Raw genomic sequence first — 15021 nt, 5'->3', positions numbered from 1 at the left:
CCCCTTGGGTGTCCTTACTCAAGAGCATCGTGTACCCTATCTTTCGCTTATTCAGCAAAATCAAATTGTTACCACCTAAGTCCCCGTCCCGTCATCGGTTAACCCCATCAGTCCCTCAAACCCGTAGTCAACTGATATATCGTCTGGTAGGAATTGCCCCATTGGGACATGTTGCTTTTTTCGGGTTTCGCTGCAGATTGCAACAAGAACACGACAAGGCACAAGAATGCAAAAAACAGGTGGTCTGGGCAGAAAGTTCGATAGGGTGATTGTTTGGGGCGTGTATGACGGTATGACGGATGTTCGTCTAATAGGGTGTTAGATATGGTAATGCGTGTGTGTTACTAAAGGGGGAGGGGGAGGTGGGAGTTTATGTAAGAAGATCCGTAGTAGTCATATATATAATGTTCCTCTGAATGGTAGCAGTTATGTTATAAGCATTTGGGTAGGATTACAACTTGTTACTATTGTTAGTAATAGAGTAAAACCGAGTTTCAGTTATAATCCTTATTTATTTTATTTTATTGCAAATGCCTTTATCTTTTTCGTTATTTTAGGAAGCTTGCTTGCTGCTACCTTTGAAAGCCATATGAAGATTGGCTGCAAATTCCATTAATGCTCACTATCTCGCCTAGTACTATGGAAAGTCCTACATTACCTTATCACTATACTCTACAATAAGCAAGGATCCAATATAACAGGGCCTCCTCAAAATCTATCTCGTCTATGATACATTTATTTTCTATCTTCCTTGATATGCAAATCATCCTAACTATACACCTTTGTTAATGCAATCAATAATGCATCTTCTGTTCTGGCACCATCAGGAATAGCCAACTGACCATCAAACATCTGGCCCACCGAATCGACTCCTTCCAAATTATCACGCTTGAAACTTGTCTCGTAGTCTTTATAATTTCCGACAACTAACAACACGTTCGTGGTAGCATCCGACTTAGGAACCAGGTCAAGTACCTTGATTTTGGTCACATCCTCGATCTTATCGTTGGAGTTGAAATAATCATCAGAGTGAACATAGACACTCGAAGTGTAACCATCTGGTACCGAACTCTCAGTGAATATGGAACTAAACTTCTTACAGAAACGGATGTAGTATCCGAATGAGGACTTATTTCCCATAACACCATATGCTTGTAATGGAGACACAATACTTTTATTCTTCAAGTCAACAGTGACACGAGAATTTACTGGAATTTCACGCTTAATGTTTAATTCCAAAGGCTCCGCTTCTCCGATGTTGACGTATTTGGTGACCGAAATCTTCTTCTCTGCCTTCACTTTCTTGCTCTTATCTTTTTTTGAAACAACTTTTGGTGTTTCTTTTGGAATAGTAATTCCCTCCTTGAAATCTCTATAAACCTTGTTATTTGACATGAATGGTAATGTGGTGATTTTTGGCAATTTGTATGCATACTTGAATTTTTTCAAGATGTCTTTGTTAATTGGGTTGGGATTAATGACAGGAGAAAAGATGGTTTTGACCAAATATGGGGGAGTTATGAAGAATTGCAATAAACCAGCCAATAAATAGGAATCCTTTGCTCCACTTGAAGGAACTTCGGGCTCTTTGACTTCATCTGCAACCTTAGTTTGAACGATATCTTCATCACTGAAGTTAAACTTCAACTTTTTACCACCCTTATTACCACCCATTTCAACGACCTTTTTGTCTTGTTTTGCCAACTCTTCTTCATCGGGGGTGTCTAATATTATTATCTCAACTACGTTATATATGGTAGAGGCCTTAGCGATCTGGTATGCTATGGCTGTTGCCTGTTCGAGGTTATGGGCATTCTTAGGACCTATGATCGATGACGGAATACACACAGATACCTGGACTTTTGGAGTTTCTTTCACTGGTTTTTTGGTAGGATTCTCTGACGAGACCTCTTCTGACTTCCTCTTTGCCATTTTAAACTAGCTTATATAATTCTACCCAGAGATACTGCTACTCTTGTAGTTTCAATCTCTCTTCATACCAACTGATAAACTGAAAAATTCAAACTCATCTTAGAAATTTCAGCTACTGCACATAAAACATTAATTGCTAAACTATGGCACACATTATGCGAGGGTTAAGAGATGATGAACATAGTTTAATGGAAGAAGCTGGGGATCGATTTGGTATTGCTTGGTGTAGATGGGTGTAGATAGGTGTAGGTCGGCATTTTGATAGTTTTTAGAAAATTTGAGTCATTTTTTTATGAAAGCAATCAGCTTATGTTCAATGGTGCCTTTACTATGGCGAGTCCTCTTGCTTTCCACTTTTTGCAATCAAAAAAATGGGCACTAAATCAAAAAATGGACACTACAATTTCCAATTTATTAAAATAAGTAAAAATGTGTAATTTGATAATTTCTCGATATATATCAAATGATCTAATTGACTTTTTAATTTTAACGTAACTGGACTCAAAACTTCACCAAAAATTATAGTCTATTTAACAAGCATTCCTTCTTTCTAACTTTCAGCACTGTCATGAAACGTATGTATTAATGAACGACAAAGGAACGACTTATTTAGAGTGTAGATGCGACAACATGGTTTTGCAACTTAATTTTTTTTGGAAAACTATTTACAATCACAGTGTTTAGAAATGACGACAGCGGGCCTTGATTAGGCTTCACCGTTTTGCTCTTCTTGCTCTTCTCCCTCTTCAGCCTCGTCGGCCTCAGCGTTGGCCTCCTCAGCCTCTCTAGCATCTTCCTCGGCCTCTAACTTGGCAATTCTAGCCTTAGCCTTCTCGATGTTAATCTTGGTCTGCTCCTCTTGCTTCTCCTCGAGGGCTTGTAAAGTCTCCTTCAAGATACCCACAGTGCTAGTGACCTCTTCCTCCTTGGTTGGGAAAGGAATGCTCAAGTCACTCAAAGATACAATGACTTCTGGGTCCACGGTAAAGTTCTTGGACTTGTTCTTCTTTTGCTTGCTCTTCTTGGACTTGGAACCAGCAAAGAAAGCCTCTTGCTCCTTCTTGATGACAACAACATCTTCTGGCATTTCGATCTTTCTAATGTTGTTGTTAGTTGGCAAGTTACCGTTAGTGGTAACAGCGGACTTTGGAGCTGGCTTGACGTAAGATGGGTCAAAGTAAGACAACAAGTTGTGGATAGAGTTGATTTCCTCGGTGAAAGCTGGGACAGAAGCCTCAGCCAATTGCTTCTCAGCGATCTCCTTTCTCTTTTGTTGCTTCTCTTCTTCTTGTCTTTGCTTGTACTCCTCGTCTCTCTTCTTTCTCTCTTCAGCCAAGGTGACCTTGAACTTGGCGAATTGCTCATCGAAGTCGGCTCTCAATTTTCTGATCTCGTTGAACTTCTCATCCTTTTGCTTCTTAATTTCGTTTCTCTTGTTGTAGAGTTCGTTTCTCTTGGAGATGATGGACTTGTTGGATTCGTTGATTTCATCCAATTCCTTCTGGATTTTGTCATATTGAGCAGACAATTCCTTGTTTTGAACGGAAGAAAGCTTCTTCTTCAACTCGGCAATCTTCTCCTTGTCTTGGTCAATGAGAGCTTGGGTCTTTTCGATGCTGCCGAAGTCCTTACGTAACTTACGTAAAGAAGACATTTCCTTGACGTGTCTTCTCTCATCGGCCAACTTCAAGTTACCGGCGTCAATCAAGGAGTCCAAGTAGCTGATTCTGGCATCGATTTCACCGACGTTCTTGAACGAGTTCTTAGCAGTTTGGGTCTGGATCTCGGCGATCTTCTTCTTCAATTGAGAATCGATGTTCTTGATCTGGTCGTTGATGGCGTTACGCTCGTTCTTGGTAGAGGACTGCTTGGCGATCAAGGCCTTCAATTGGGCCTGCAAGTCATTTCTCTTGTCCATGATCTTTTGGTCGATCTGGGCCTTGGCGATGGCGTCGTTGAGTTCGTTGTTGGTGAGGTCCAACTTCTTGATCTCGGCTCTGAGAGCCTCGACTTGGTCCTTCACGGCCTTGTCATCAGGGCGCTTGATGAACTTTCTTTGTGGCTGGGAGGAGCCGGTGCGGTTGGAGGAACCGTTGGCGGTGGAGCTAGGGGAAGCAGTGGTCGAAGACATGGTGTTCACGGGTGGAGATTAACAGACGGGTTCTGGGAACGACAAAAAAAGGGGAACAACGGGCAGTCGAAGCAGAGTGGACGGGAGTTTCTTGGGGGGAGACAACGGTCGAATTTATGAGTGTTTTTTTTTATTACGTGAGCAAACGTAAGATGGAAATATCTACGACTTTACAAGACGCTGGAAGATGAAACTGATGGGAAGTTACTTGGAAAAAAGTTACTGGTAACAAAAGAAGTTTACAACAAAACAATTTGGAAGAAACTGAAAAAAAATAGAACTGAGAACCCGTACACCAGTGAGCGGTTGTTGGAGGTATGGAGGTGTGGACAGGAAAATACGCTGTGAAAAATGAAAAATTGTGAGGTCGACAGGCTGTCCAAAAGGAGGGAAGGAAGGAAGTGGAAGTGGAAGTGGAAGCTAACGACACGACATGGGTGGGTGGGTGAGTGAGTGAGGGAGTGCTAAAAAAACACGACATGGGTGAGAGAGGGAGAGGGAGTACAAAAAGAAAAGGAGAGTGAGGGAGAAGTCAATAGTTAGAAGAGAGTGAGTAGAGAGAGTGAGTATTTAGAAGAGTGAAATTAGCAGAGAGTCAATAATTAGAGTAAGTGAATAATTTAGTAGTGAGAGAATGGACAATGAGACAGAGAATGGACAACGAGACAGTGCAAAAAGGCGGCGAACGGAAAAACAGATTTGTTCATGGATGGTCACTGAGGTGAGGTGAATGAGGACAACGACACCGACACGACACGAAGCAGTTAGTGAGTTGAGAGAGGATAGTGAAAAAAGGTAAGATTGGCAATGAGACATGAGGATAGAAAATGACAGAAGAACTGAAATAAATGACAGCGAAACCATAGTGAACCATAGTGAACTATAATGAACCACAGCAAAACGGACACGGACACAGGTACGGTTAAGTGAGAGAGTGCGATGAGAGATGAGAGATGAGAGATAGTGGGAGATGAGAGTGAGACACACACCAGGTGACTGAGTGTGGGTTTTCCAATGAGTGAGAGTGTGTTCCATAAGAGTGAGTGAGGTGAGTGATTGAGTGAGAGAGAACAAGACACAGGAGACATGACGACATGACTGAATTGAGTAAGAGCATTACTGATGTCTGACAGACATCGGACACGGTACATCAGACATCAATCGAGTTCAACAGCGACACTCGACACTACATAAGACAAGACTAGAGGACAACAATTCAATAGATTATGACGAGAATGAATTTTAGCATACGACACCGATGACACCGATACCAGAGACAGCTACTGATATAATTATCCCCCTGACCAGAGAAATCAAGTAACTAACCATGACAATGGCACGACACTTCCATGGAAACTGGAAGAGAAAAACCGACGACACGACACTGACTAAAATTGACAGGGAGACATAATCGATAGGAACTCGGAAACTCAACAAATGATAGCAACAGGGACAACACTGACAGTGACACAGGAACGAGATGTTTAGGAACAGGAACTCCCATCTGAACTGTAAACAGACAGAATGTCGTGCTGTATGAAATGGGGCAAGTGAGGTGAATATGAGGCAGTATGGTGAGTAGTTTGGAGGCTGGCTGGTGGCTCAGAATGTGTTGGTTTGTCTGAATGTGGTGTTGCCTCTAGAAGTGATGGTCAGTCTGCTTGCTGTAGTGTCTTCTGTTGAAGGTCCTAGACAGGTTGGTGTGTAATGTCGCTAAAGATGTCTTGTGAAGAGAGAGCTTGTAAAAGATTAATATCGTGCGATAGGAGTCTGACAGAAGACTGAAATATAGTGAGATGTTAACTTTCATGAGATGTTAGCTCTCAAGACACACTTCTATGAAATTTCTTATCTAATTTTTGTGATTAAGAGAGCTTTCTTGTGGTCTATGACATCCCTCTTCGTTCTTCCTCTTCAAACTGTCGGTAAAGCCAGAAAATGGCTGTAAAATCTTGGAACCTCCGACATTTTCAATTTGCGGCAAGGCAGTTTTCCATATGGCAAACTCTACGGAGTGGTGTGTGCTTATCGATGGGATATCGTTGTCTTAATAAATAAGCAACGGAGATTGACCTTAATAGGAAATGAATATCTGTGATACACTGTGCTATATTCATAATTCATATAAATATTACAGTCTACCCTCTAGCCTCTATAGTCTACTATCTACCCTCTAGTCTCTAGTCTCTACTATCTACTATCTACTATCTACCCTCTAGTCTCTACTACATGACCTCTATAGTCTACCAGTCTACCCTCTACCCTCTACCCTCTACCCTCTACCCTCTTGCCTCCACTCTCAACTCTACCCTCCACTCTCCACACTCTACCTCCATTCCTACAATTACATCTACTACAATGTCGCTTGTCACGGTATGTCTCATTCCATTTCTTTTCCCGTCTGTTTACGACAACAGAAATTCTTCTCCAAAAACCCACAACGCAATACTATACCGCCCAAAGCCCACAAAATCCAACCTTTTTTTATACGAGCGCGTACAAATTTTTACATCAATTAATTTTATTGTTGATAACCACTTAGTAGTCTATTCATTGTCAGCAAGCGCCAGTTGTTTTCTTGTTAATAGGAACATTAATACCAGTTCGTTGTTCTTCTGTATTATAACCGTTGCCCAGTTGTCGCGATATTTTTGTCATTTTTTCAACCCGTTCGCTGAGCTGAATAGTCCCTAATAGCTGCTAGTACCAGTAATCATTCTAAATTTCTTCCAGCCGTTCATACCAAAACCCGTTTAAATCAACTGAAATGTCCTCAGATTACGCCAAACTTGTCGCAAGTCTCTCTAAAGACCAGATCTTGGCCAAATGGCCCGAAATCACTCCCTTAAAGAAGATTTCTGGTATTCCTAGATCAGCTGGCTCATCAGCTACTTCGGCTTCGACTTCCGAAGAAGACCTCTTTAATGGACACGACGAAGAACAGATCAGATTGATGGAGGAATTGTGTATAGTGTTGGACAACGACGACAAGCCAGTTGGTGCTGGTACCAAGAAGTTGTGCCACATCATGGACAATATCAACGATGGTTTGTTGCACAGAGCATTCTCAGTTTTCCTGTTCAACGAAGACGGTAAGTTATTATTGCAACAAAGAGCTGACGAGAAGATCACTTTCCCAGGTATGTGGACAAACACCTGCTGCTCTCATCCTTTATGCGTGCCATCTGAATTGGGCATAACTTCTACAAGTGATAGCTCAGAAATCAACCAATTATCTGCTGCCGTTAAGGGAGCCAAGAACGCTGCCCAAAGAAAATTAGAACACGAGTTGGGTATTCCATACGAAGATTCCCCTCTTCATAAATTCCAGTATTTGACCAGAATCCACTACAAGTCCGCTAGTGGAGACGAGACCTCCAAATGGGGAGAACATGAAATAGACTATATTTTGATCTTGCAAACAAAGAACGACATCACCATCAATGCCAACTACAACGAAGTAAAAGACTATAAATACGTGAGTGCTGAAGAATTAAAGGCTATGTTTGAGGACAAGAGCTTAGTTTTCACTCCGTGGTTCAAATTGATTTGCCAAACTTTCTTATTTAAGTGGTGGGCCAGCTTAGACAGCTTAGAACAGTTCAAGGACGAAGAAATCCACCGTTTACTTTAGAATCTGCATAAATTTAATACGAAAATAGATAAATCCCCAGAAAGCGCCTTTCAATGAAGTGCTGAAAGCCCGTAGAATTACTATTAAAACTTTCCTCATTGGAGAGTCACTCGGCTCCCGGGGTTTTTGGGAAATCAAATCTTAAAACTGTGTATGTTCCTGGAGTTATGGAGTTAGAAGCATTACCTAAGATTCTTTATCTTAGATCGATCAGTAAGCATAGTTAATCACCTATGATGTAGTGTAGCAAACCGCCATCGTAATATTCTTCTAAATTCTTCTAAATTCTTCTATAACCCTACTCATTATCCAATTTCATTTGGGTGCAAATAATGTTTTTCGCTGCCAAACAATTCTTGCTTTTTCAGTGAGGTTACTATTTTTGGTTGCAAGATGGGCTAGCGATTGAGTTCACTCAATGGGAGGGTAGAGAATAATGATAATTAAATGTAATTGCAGTTACTATAATTGGTGACCAATGGAAATTGAAGCTAGTGACGATATTGTTTCAAGTAAGACTTGGAACCGACTTGCAAGACAATTGCAATTGCTCTATCTGAAGGGCGCTTATTCCTACTGTGAGACCCCATTGTGGATTTTTCACTACTACCAATAAGAGAAGCGGTGAACGTATCTAACATTACAAGCAGAAATCAACAACAACTGCTAACTCCACTCTCTATTTGGACCACTCTACAACATACCCTCTCCCATCTCATACCATCCAACACCCCCTCCATTGGAACTCTCCACAGCTCACCACAGCTCACCAACCCGGGCATTCTCACTCACTGATTTGACTCTAAACTTGACTCCTCCCAAATGTGTCCCCCTCCAGCAACATTATTCACGTGACTCTTTGACTTCTTATACACGTGACACAGCGAAGAGATTTTTATGGCACTTATACTTCCGATTAGTCAAATGGAACCATGTTTAAAGAAGAGCTTTAGAGTGGTTAGAACTTCAATTCTGTGGTAGATCGTGTTCTTTGTCATTGGTGGTTGTTCCTGTTGCACGTATGATTTCTCTCAAGCAACTTCTGAAAGCCAGAGTTGGCGTGAAGCCAATCGCATTATATAGAACATTGGCTACTGCTGAGTCTATAGATACCACCTCTACGGCCGAGATAAAACCTAAGACAAGAAGACGTAAAACCGTGTTCACCGATGCGTTGAATTCGGGACCTTCGTTCGACGACTTTGTCAGCGGAAAAGCTTCCGAAATCATGGACCCATTAGAAGCCGCTAGAAAAGACCCTAACCAGAGATTACCACTGTGGTTGAAAGTGCCCATCCCTAAAGGTAAGTCATTCCACAACGTGAAGAAAGATGTTCGAGAATTGAAATTGGCTACAGTTTGTGAGGAGGCTAAATGTCCTAACATCGGAGAATGTTGGGGAGGAAAGAAATCCGAGGCTACCGCCACTATAATGTTGCTAGGAGACACTTGTACCAGAGGATGTAGATTTTGCTCGGTCAAAACCAACAGAAACCCAGCCAAGCCGGATCCTATGGAGCCAGAAAATACCGCTGAAGCAATCAGTAGATGGGGATTGGGATATGTAGTGCTTACGACCGTCGATAGAGATGATTTGGCTGATGGTGGTGCCCACCACTTGGCAGAAACCGTGATTAAGATCAAGCAAAAGGCACCTCAGATCTTGGTTGAAGTATTGGGAGGAGATTTCAGAGGAGATTTGGATATGGCATCAGTTTTGGCCAAGTCTGGATTGGACGTGTACGCACATAATTTAGAAACCGTAGAAGCATTGACTCCGTTTGTCAGAGATCGTCGTGCTACATACAGACAATCGTTGTCAGTTTTGCAGAGAGCCAAGGAAACCAAAGAGTCTTTGGTGACAAAGACCTCTCTTATGTTGGGGTTGGGAGAAACAGATGAGCAGATTATGCAGACGTTGAAGGACTTGAGAGAAATCAAGTGTGATGTTGTGACATTTGGTCAATACATGAGACCTACCAAGAGACATATGAAGGTAGTGGAGTATGTGACGCCCGAGAAGTTTGACTACTGGAGAGACACTGCATTGGAAATGGGGTTCCTTTATGTTGCCAGTGGACCTTTGGTGAGATCATCGTACAAGGCTGGAGAAGCTTTCATTGAGAATGTGATTAGAAAGAGAAGACACAATGTGGGAGAAGCGCCTAGATTGGCCCAGGAAATCAACCCTAAGATCTTTTCGGAAAAGAACTAGATCTTGTATAGATAAGGCATCGATATAATACAATAATAAAGGTTTTAATGGATAAGAAGTTATTCAGTGTAATCAATGCGGCCGAGCATTAATGATAGGGTGTAAGTTGGAGTAGTTAATTGAGCGATGAAGAGACAATTGAGATAGAGGCAGTTCAATATAAGAGAGACACTGAAAAGCTGACAAGAAGGGAGGCAAGATTAAGTGCCGACGTACATATAGATGTAGATATAAAAAGTCATAGTAGTTTCCCATATTACCGACATGTTTGTCGTACTAAATTACATCAGTAGAGAGCGTAATAGCAACATTGAAGAGCAAATCAACACTTTCAAGTCATTTGATACATGCCCCCATAGTAATAAAAATTACACCACTAACCATTGAATAAAGATTGAAGACTGCTGATATCCGTAAACTTTCAAATTTTGGAAGTACCCACCAATACAAGACCATTGAAGAGTGTAGTAGACAGCATACAACTAACAACTAAACAAAAAACCAAACCCATTAACAATAACAACTAGCAACTAGCAACCCTTACCCAAACATCCCTTACCAACTAACAAGTAACAACCAAACACTATTAACTACCAAGTAACCACTAACCAACTAGCAACCAATCCTTAACAACCAACAACCACCCACTAACCACTAAACAACTATCAATAACAACTATGTTGATAGTCAATTTACAGCTTTACTTGAAAACAGCTCAATGACATTTTCGCAGCTTAATTTTTGTCTCTCTGTAACAATGTCTCTAAAATGTCTCATTGGAAGAATCCTTTTCTCTCTCTCTCTCTCTCTCTCTCCACTGACCATTTCTCTGTCGCGTTTTCCTCCTTCGTCACTGGCGTGAACAGAAAAACCGGTGCACTCACTTCGTGAGAGAATTTTCTGGCACTGGCACTGAGATTCGAAAAATAATGAGAATACAAAAAATCATGCGATCGAAGCCAAATTATAAGCGCTCGCACACAATTATTTCTTTGCATGTCCTATCTCACCAAATAAAAGCACTAAGAAAAAGAACACTACAATGTAAAATTGAATCTCCATCACAAGAAAGGACTAAGAATACGAGTTTTAACAATCAATAGCAAAAAATCATGTTAGGTTTGCAACATAAAAAAAGTGAAAATTTTTTTTTTAGATTTTTTTTTTTCAATGGATCTCTCACTTTCAACCACCGTCGTCGTCTAAACCTCCATCTAATCTTTTCTTCTGTTTCTTCTGTCTTCTCTGTCTTCCATCCTGTCTCTTCTGTTCTCCTGTCACTCCTGTCACTCCTGTCTCTTGTGACACAATCCTTCACTATTTCTGTTCCTCACAATGGTTATTCTTCTTCATTCTTTCTCTGACGCACCGAAAAAACACCGCGACCCCAAATCTCCCGTCTACAGCGATCTCACTAAAAATAGCCAATTTTCCATAGTTAACACCTCGCTAGCCGTCTCCGCCGGCCACCACCATTTCTTTCCACCCGTGAAACGAATGTCGAATTTTCACCCATCCGTCCACTCCAATAAATCCCATATACCCCAATATATTTCCACCAGAAATTGCTCAAATAAACTGCAAATCCATCCAATGACCCCCACCAACCCATACAAACACGCGTAGAACCCTAAAATTCTTGTAATCATCTTCATACCAAAAATACACCCAACTACAACCCCGTCTTCCTTCCTCCACATCGGCCCCAGTCCATCCCCCCAATTCCAGCTGCAAATCGCACTCGCTCCTACAAATCACAGCGAGAACAAAAGTCGCTCCTGCGAGAGAATTCCTGGAAACAATAACACTGATGATTTAGGTTTGCTATTGCGGTGAACAATAGCTACATTGGCATTTAGCAAGTGATCCCGGCATTTGCGAGGGCCAGGTTGGAATCGGAGTGATTATAGTGACTATAGTGGCATCCAAGAGCAATTTCAGCTGCCATTGACTGACATTGACTGTGTTTGCACATTGATCTGTGTTTTGTGGCAGGTACTGACGCTTTGGCTGTAAACCCATTGTTGGCTGTAAATCATATTGAAAAAAACGCCAGTTGACAGCCAGGTGTTTTCTAATCGCTAGAAAAAGCACATAAGCTGCAATAATTCAGGTCGAAGTCGGAGAAGAAGCGATAGGATCGGTGTAATTCAAATCGTTATACCTATTTGAAGGCCTATTCACCGAATAGAGCAGCAACTTTACAATTTTGCTCGAGCCTATTGGCGATTCCTCGATCTCATCTTCATATTGAACAATGGCTTCCCTTCGAGAGACGTTAGAAAAGAACAACGACAGTGAAGAGTCGTTGATCTCTCAATTCGAAACCACATTGACCATTAGACCGACCGCAAACGAAGATGACGATGTTAGAGACATATCAATAGACCATTCAACGGTCCTCAATAGCAATACCACCTACAATTATACAAGAGACCAGAGTATCTTAGATATAGATGAGCTAGAAGAGGAAGAGTTGATTCTGGAACAGATCCCGAAGTTTAAGACTAGAAGGAGATATAGCTTATTGCCTAAATATGCAACGAAGATTACCGCCAGTACATCCGGCGAATCTCCTGGTACAACATTTACCAAATCTCCATCTCCTTCTGGGTTGGAAGGCTACTACCGTAATATTGATCCCAAATTTGAAGATATCCTACAACCATCACCCTTGATCGACTACTCATTGGACAAATTCACAAAGAGCTTCAACGACTTTTTGGGAACTAACCCACACATCCAGAAGGAGTCACCTCGATTCTCCAAAGAAAGTGATAAAACTCTAGTCATATTATCTCCTTACTCGACAGAACATGCATTCGGTAGAAAATGGGTAACAAAATCCTATTTATCTACCATTTTCGAACGTCCACAACGTTTATTAGCATCTTGCATTGGTGTTGCATCAGCTGTTACCATGTTTCCCTTTCATTATAAGCTTGTCAATTCGACTCGTAGAGGGTCCATTTTTTCCAGCCATGTCCGCAAAATTCATGGAAAGAACTGGCCCAAGAAGCTTTTCGAGTTATGTTTGGAATCACACGAGAAGTTGAAGAACGATAACTTAGAGGTTCCCGAGGACTGGAATACTGGAGACATCTACGTAACGCCAAAAACTATTAACGCCATTGAAGGTGTTATTGGAACCATAGAGTCTGCCGTCGACTCACTCTATGGATCCGCTACCAATGACAAAGACTCGGGCAACGGCCATAACTTAGCATTTGTAGTCATCAGACCACCAGGTCACCATTCGCATGCTTGTTTGCCCAGCGGTTTCTGTTTGTTAAATAATGTTCAGATTGGAATTGAATACGCTTACGAGCACTATGGGGTTACGCATAGTGTTATTCTAGATATCGATTTGCATCACGGCGATGGTTCCCAAGATATTTGCTGGGAGAGAGCAGGATTTAAGGGAGATTATGGACAAGACGAAGACGATGAGTTAGATCCAAAATCGAACCCAAGAGATGAATATGGGAAGCGTTTTGCAACATACCCAAAGGTGGGGTACTTCTCATTACACGACATCAAATCATACCCCACGGAACTTGGTTACGCCACAAAGGACAACATTAAAAATGCATCGACTTGCATCATGGACCACGATTTGAACATTTGGAATGTCCACTTACAGGAGTGGTCCAAAGAGGAAGAGTTTTACAAACATTATCAGACCAAATATGTTGCTCTACTCAATCGTGCTAATCAGTTCTTAAATACTGCCAAAAAGCAATATGAACAGCAATATCTGGACTACGTCGGTAATTTAGCAAAATACAACAAATATTTGCTCAAGCCACATTTGTATCAAGGTCAGACCTTGGAGAAGCCTACACCACCACCACCATTTAAGCCATTGATCACCATATCCGCTGGTTTTGATGCGCTGGAGTACGAGAATCCTCAGATGCAGAGGCATGGAATCAACGTTCCTACATCCTTCTACGCAACTTTTACAAAGGATGTTGTAAAATTGGCCAAAATCCATACTAATGGTAAGGTAGTATCATTTTTGGAAGGAGGATATTCTGATGGAGCTTTGACTACTGGTATCTTTTCCCATTTGATTGGTTTGAATAATGATGATGAGTTTTTGTGGAATAATACCTGGGGAACAGATCAGGTGATGAAAGAACTAGTCAAAGGGTGCAAAAAAAATTGGTCCCCTTACAAAAAGCCACAGAGCGATATTACAATTTGGGCAAATGAGGTAATTAAATTAGGCCGCTCCATGATGCCAAATGCTATTCTTCCAGCTAACTTCATCTATCAATATCAGGAGATGGAGTACAGCCAGCCATTAAATAAGATGGTTAAAGACATCATAGATCCAACCAAAGGCAGAGATATTACGAATAGTCCCCTCAAAACAGATCCAGAGGATGAAAGAAAGTTGATGAGACACACAAGGTCGTATTATAAAAAGATGGCCACTGCACAAAAACAACAGCAAATACAGGAAGATTCGTCTGGCCATGGATTACCAAAATACTAGTTAATATTTATAGATAAGTTATACATCTATAGCAAAATAGATATAGTTCAGCCCGAAAAGATGGTAAATCTTTGTTAGTTGGTATAACTAATGAGACTATTTTTCACCAAGCCGTTTTGCAAGTCGTATGGCCTCAGAAAGCATGAGAAAACACTTCAGTCGTCAGAGAGGTTTGAAGTCCAACAAATGTAAAGCCCTTGGCTTGATTTACGTTAGTTGGCGGTGATTCTCATTTATGTTTGGAAAAGCACCGATTCTATTGTTTGGAATTCGCAGCCAGCGTAAAGATCCACATTACAACAACCCAACGGAACAGGTACCCATAAACAAGTGGTACCTTCTTCTTTTATCAGCCCATATCCACATTACCTTATTCTGTAATCACATTCAAGCATTAAGTTTTGCGCTCTAAACATATTGAGGCTGCCTGCTGTGGTATCAAAATTCATTTCTAAATCAACCGAACAAAGATCGGTTCCTGATCAAGACTCCTTGCATGTGGGAGCCTCCCAGAGCGTAAGTCACCCACGCGACTGTAAATCGAGGCGACCCTACACCAACACAATGCATACGCCTTACGTGTATGGCCCTCCCAAAACAGAAAA

General features: G+C 41.4%; 5 protein-coding genes across 5 annotated transcripts; 3 read left to right on the top strand and 2 right to left on the bottom strand. All coding sequences in view use genetic code 12, as the record gives it.

Moving 5' to 3' along the window:
* Positions 1-450: 450 nt before the first annotated feature.
* RJT20DRAFT_129555 (putative methyltransferase) lies at positions 451-2362 on the bottom strand. The gene has a single exon (XM_064917528.1). The coding sequence runs from the start codon at positions 1930-1932 to the stop codon at positions 769-771; it is 1164 nt and encodes a 387-aa protein (XP_064773002.1). The 5' UTR covers positions 1933-2362; the 3' UTR covers positions 451-768.
* On the bottom strand, positions 2351-4348 carry BFR1 (Bfr1p). Its single transcript, XM_064920545.1, has one exon. The coding sequence runs from the start codon at positions 4061-4063 to the stop codon at positions 2639-2641; it is 1425 nt and encodes a 474-aa protein (XP_064773001.1). The 5' UTR covers positions 4064-4348; the 3' UTR covers positions 2351-2638.
* A 2482-nt stretch (positions 4349-6830) lies between these two features.
* IDI1 (isopentenyl-diphosphate delta-isomerase) lies at positions 6831-7697 on the top strand (the record flags this gene model as incomplete). The annotated part of the gene is made up of 1 exon (XM_064921185.1): positions 6831-7697. The coding sequence occupies one exon, from the start codon at positions 6831-6833 to the stop codon at positions 7695-7697; it is 867 nt and encodes a 288-aa protein (XP_064773000.1).
* A 926-nt stretch (positions 7698-8623) lies between these two features.
* On the top strand, positions 8624-9948 carry LAB5 (putative lipoate synthase). The gene has a single exon (XM_064920542.1). It carries the CDS (start codon positions 8719-8721, stop codon positions 9910-9912), a length of 1194 nt encoding a protein of 397 aa, XP_064772999.1. The 5' UTR covers positions 8624-8718; the 3' UTR covers positions 9913-9948.
* Positions 9949-12052: 2104 nt separating this feature from the next.
* HOS3 (histone deacetylase) lies at positions 12053-14498 on the top strand. The gene has a single exon (XM_064920544.1). The coding sequence runs from the start codon at positions 12170-12172 to the stop codon at positions 14414-14416; it is 2247 nt and encodes a 748-aa protein (XP_064772998.1). The 5' UTR covers positions 12053-12169; the 3' UTR covers positions 14417-14498.
* Positions 14499-15021: the final 523 nt, after the last annotated feature.

The sequence above is a fragment of the Scheffersomyces xylosifermentans genome (genome assembly GCF_036884685.1).
Source record: "Scheffersomyces xylosifermentans strain CBS 12540 chromosome Unknown RJT20scaffold_6, whole genome shotgun sequence".
Lineage (NCBI taxonomy): Eukaryota > Fungi > Ascomycota > Pichiomycetes > Serinales > Debaryomycetaceae > Scheffersomyces > Scheffersomyces xylosifermentans.
This window is presented reverse-complemented; position numbering and strand designations above follow the sequence as displayed.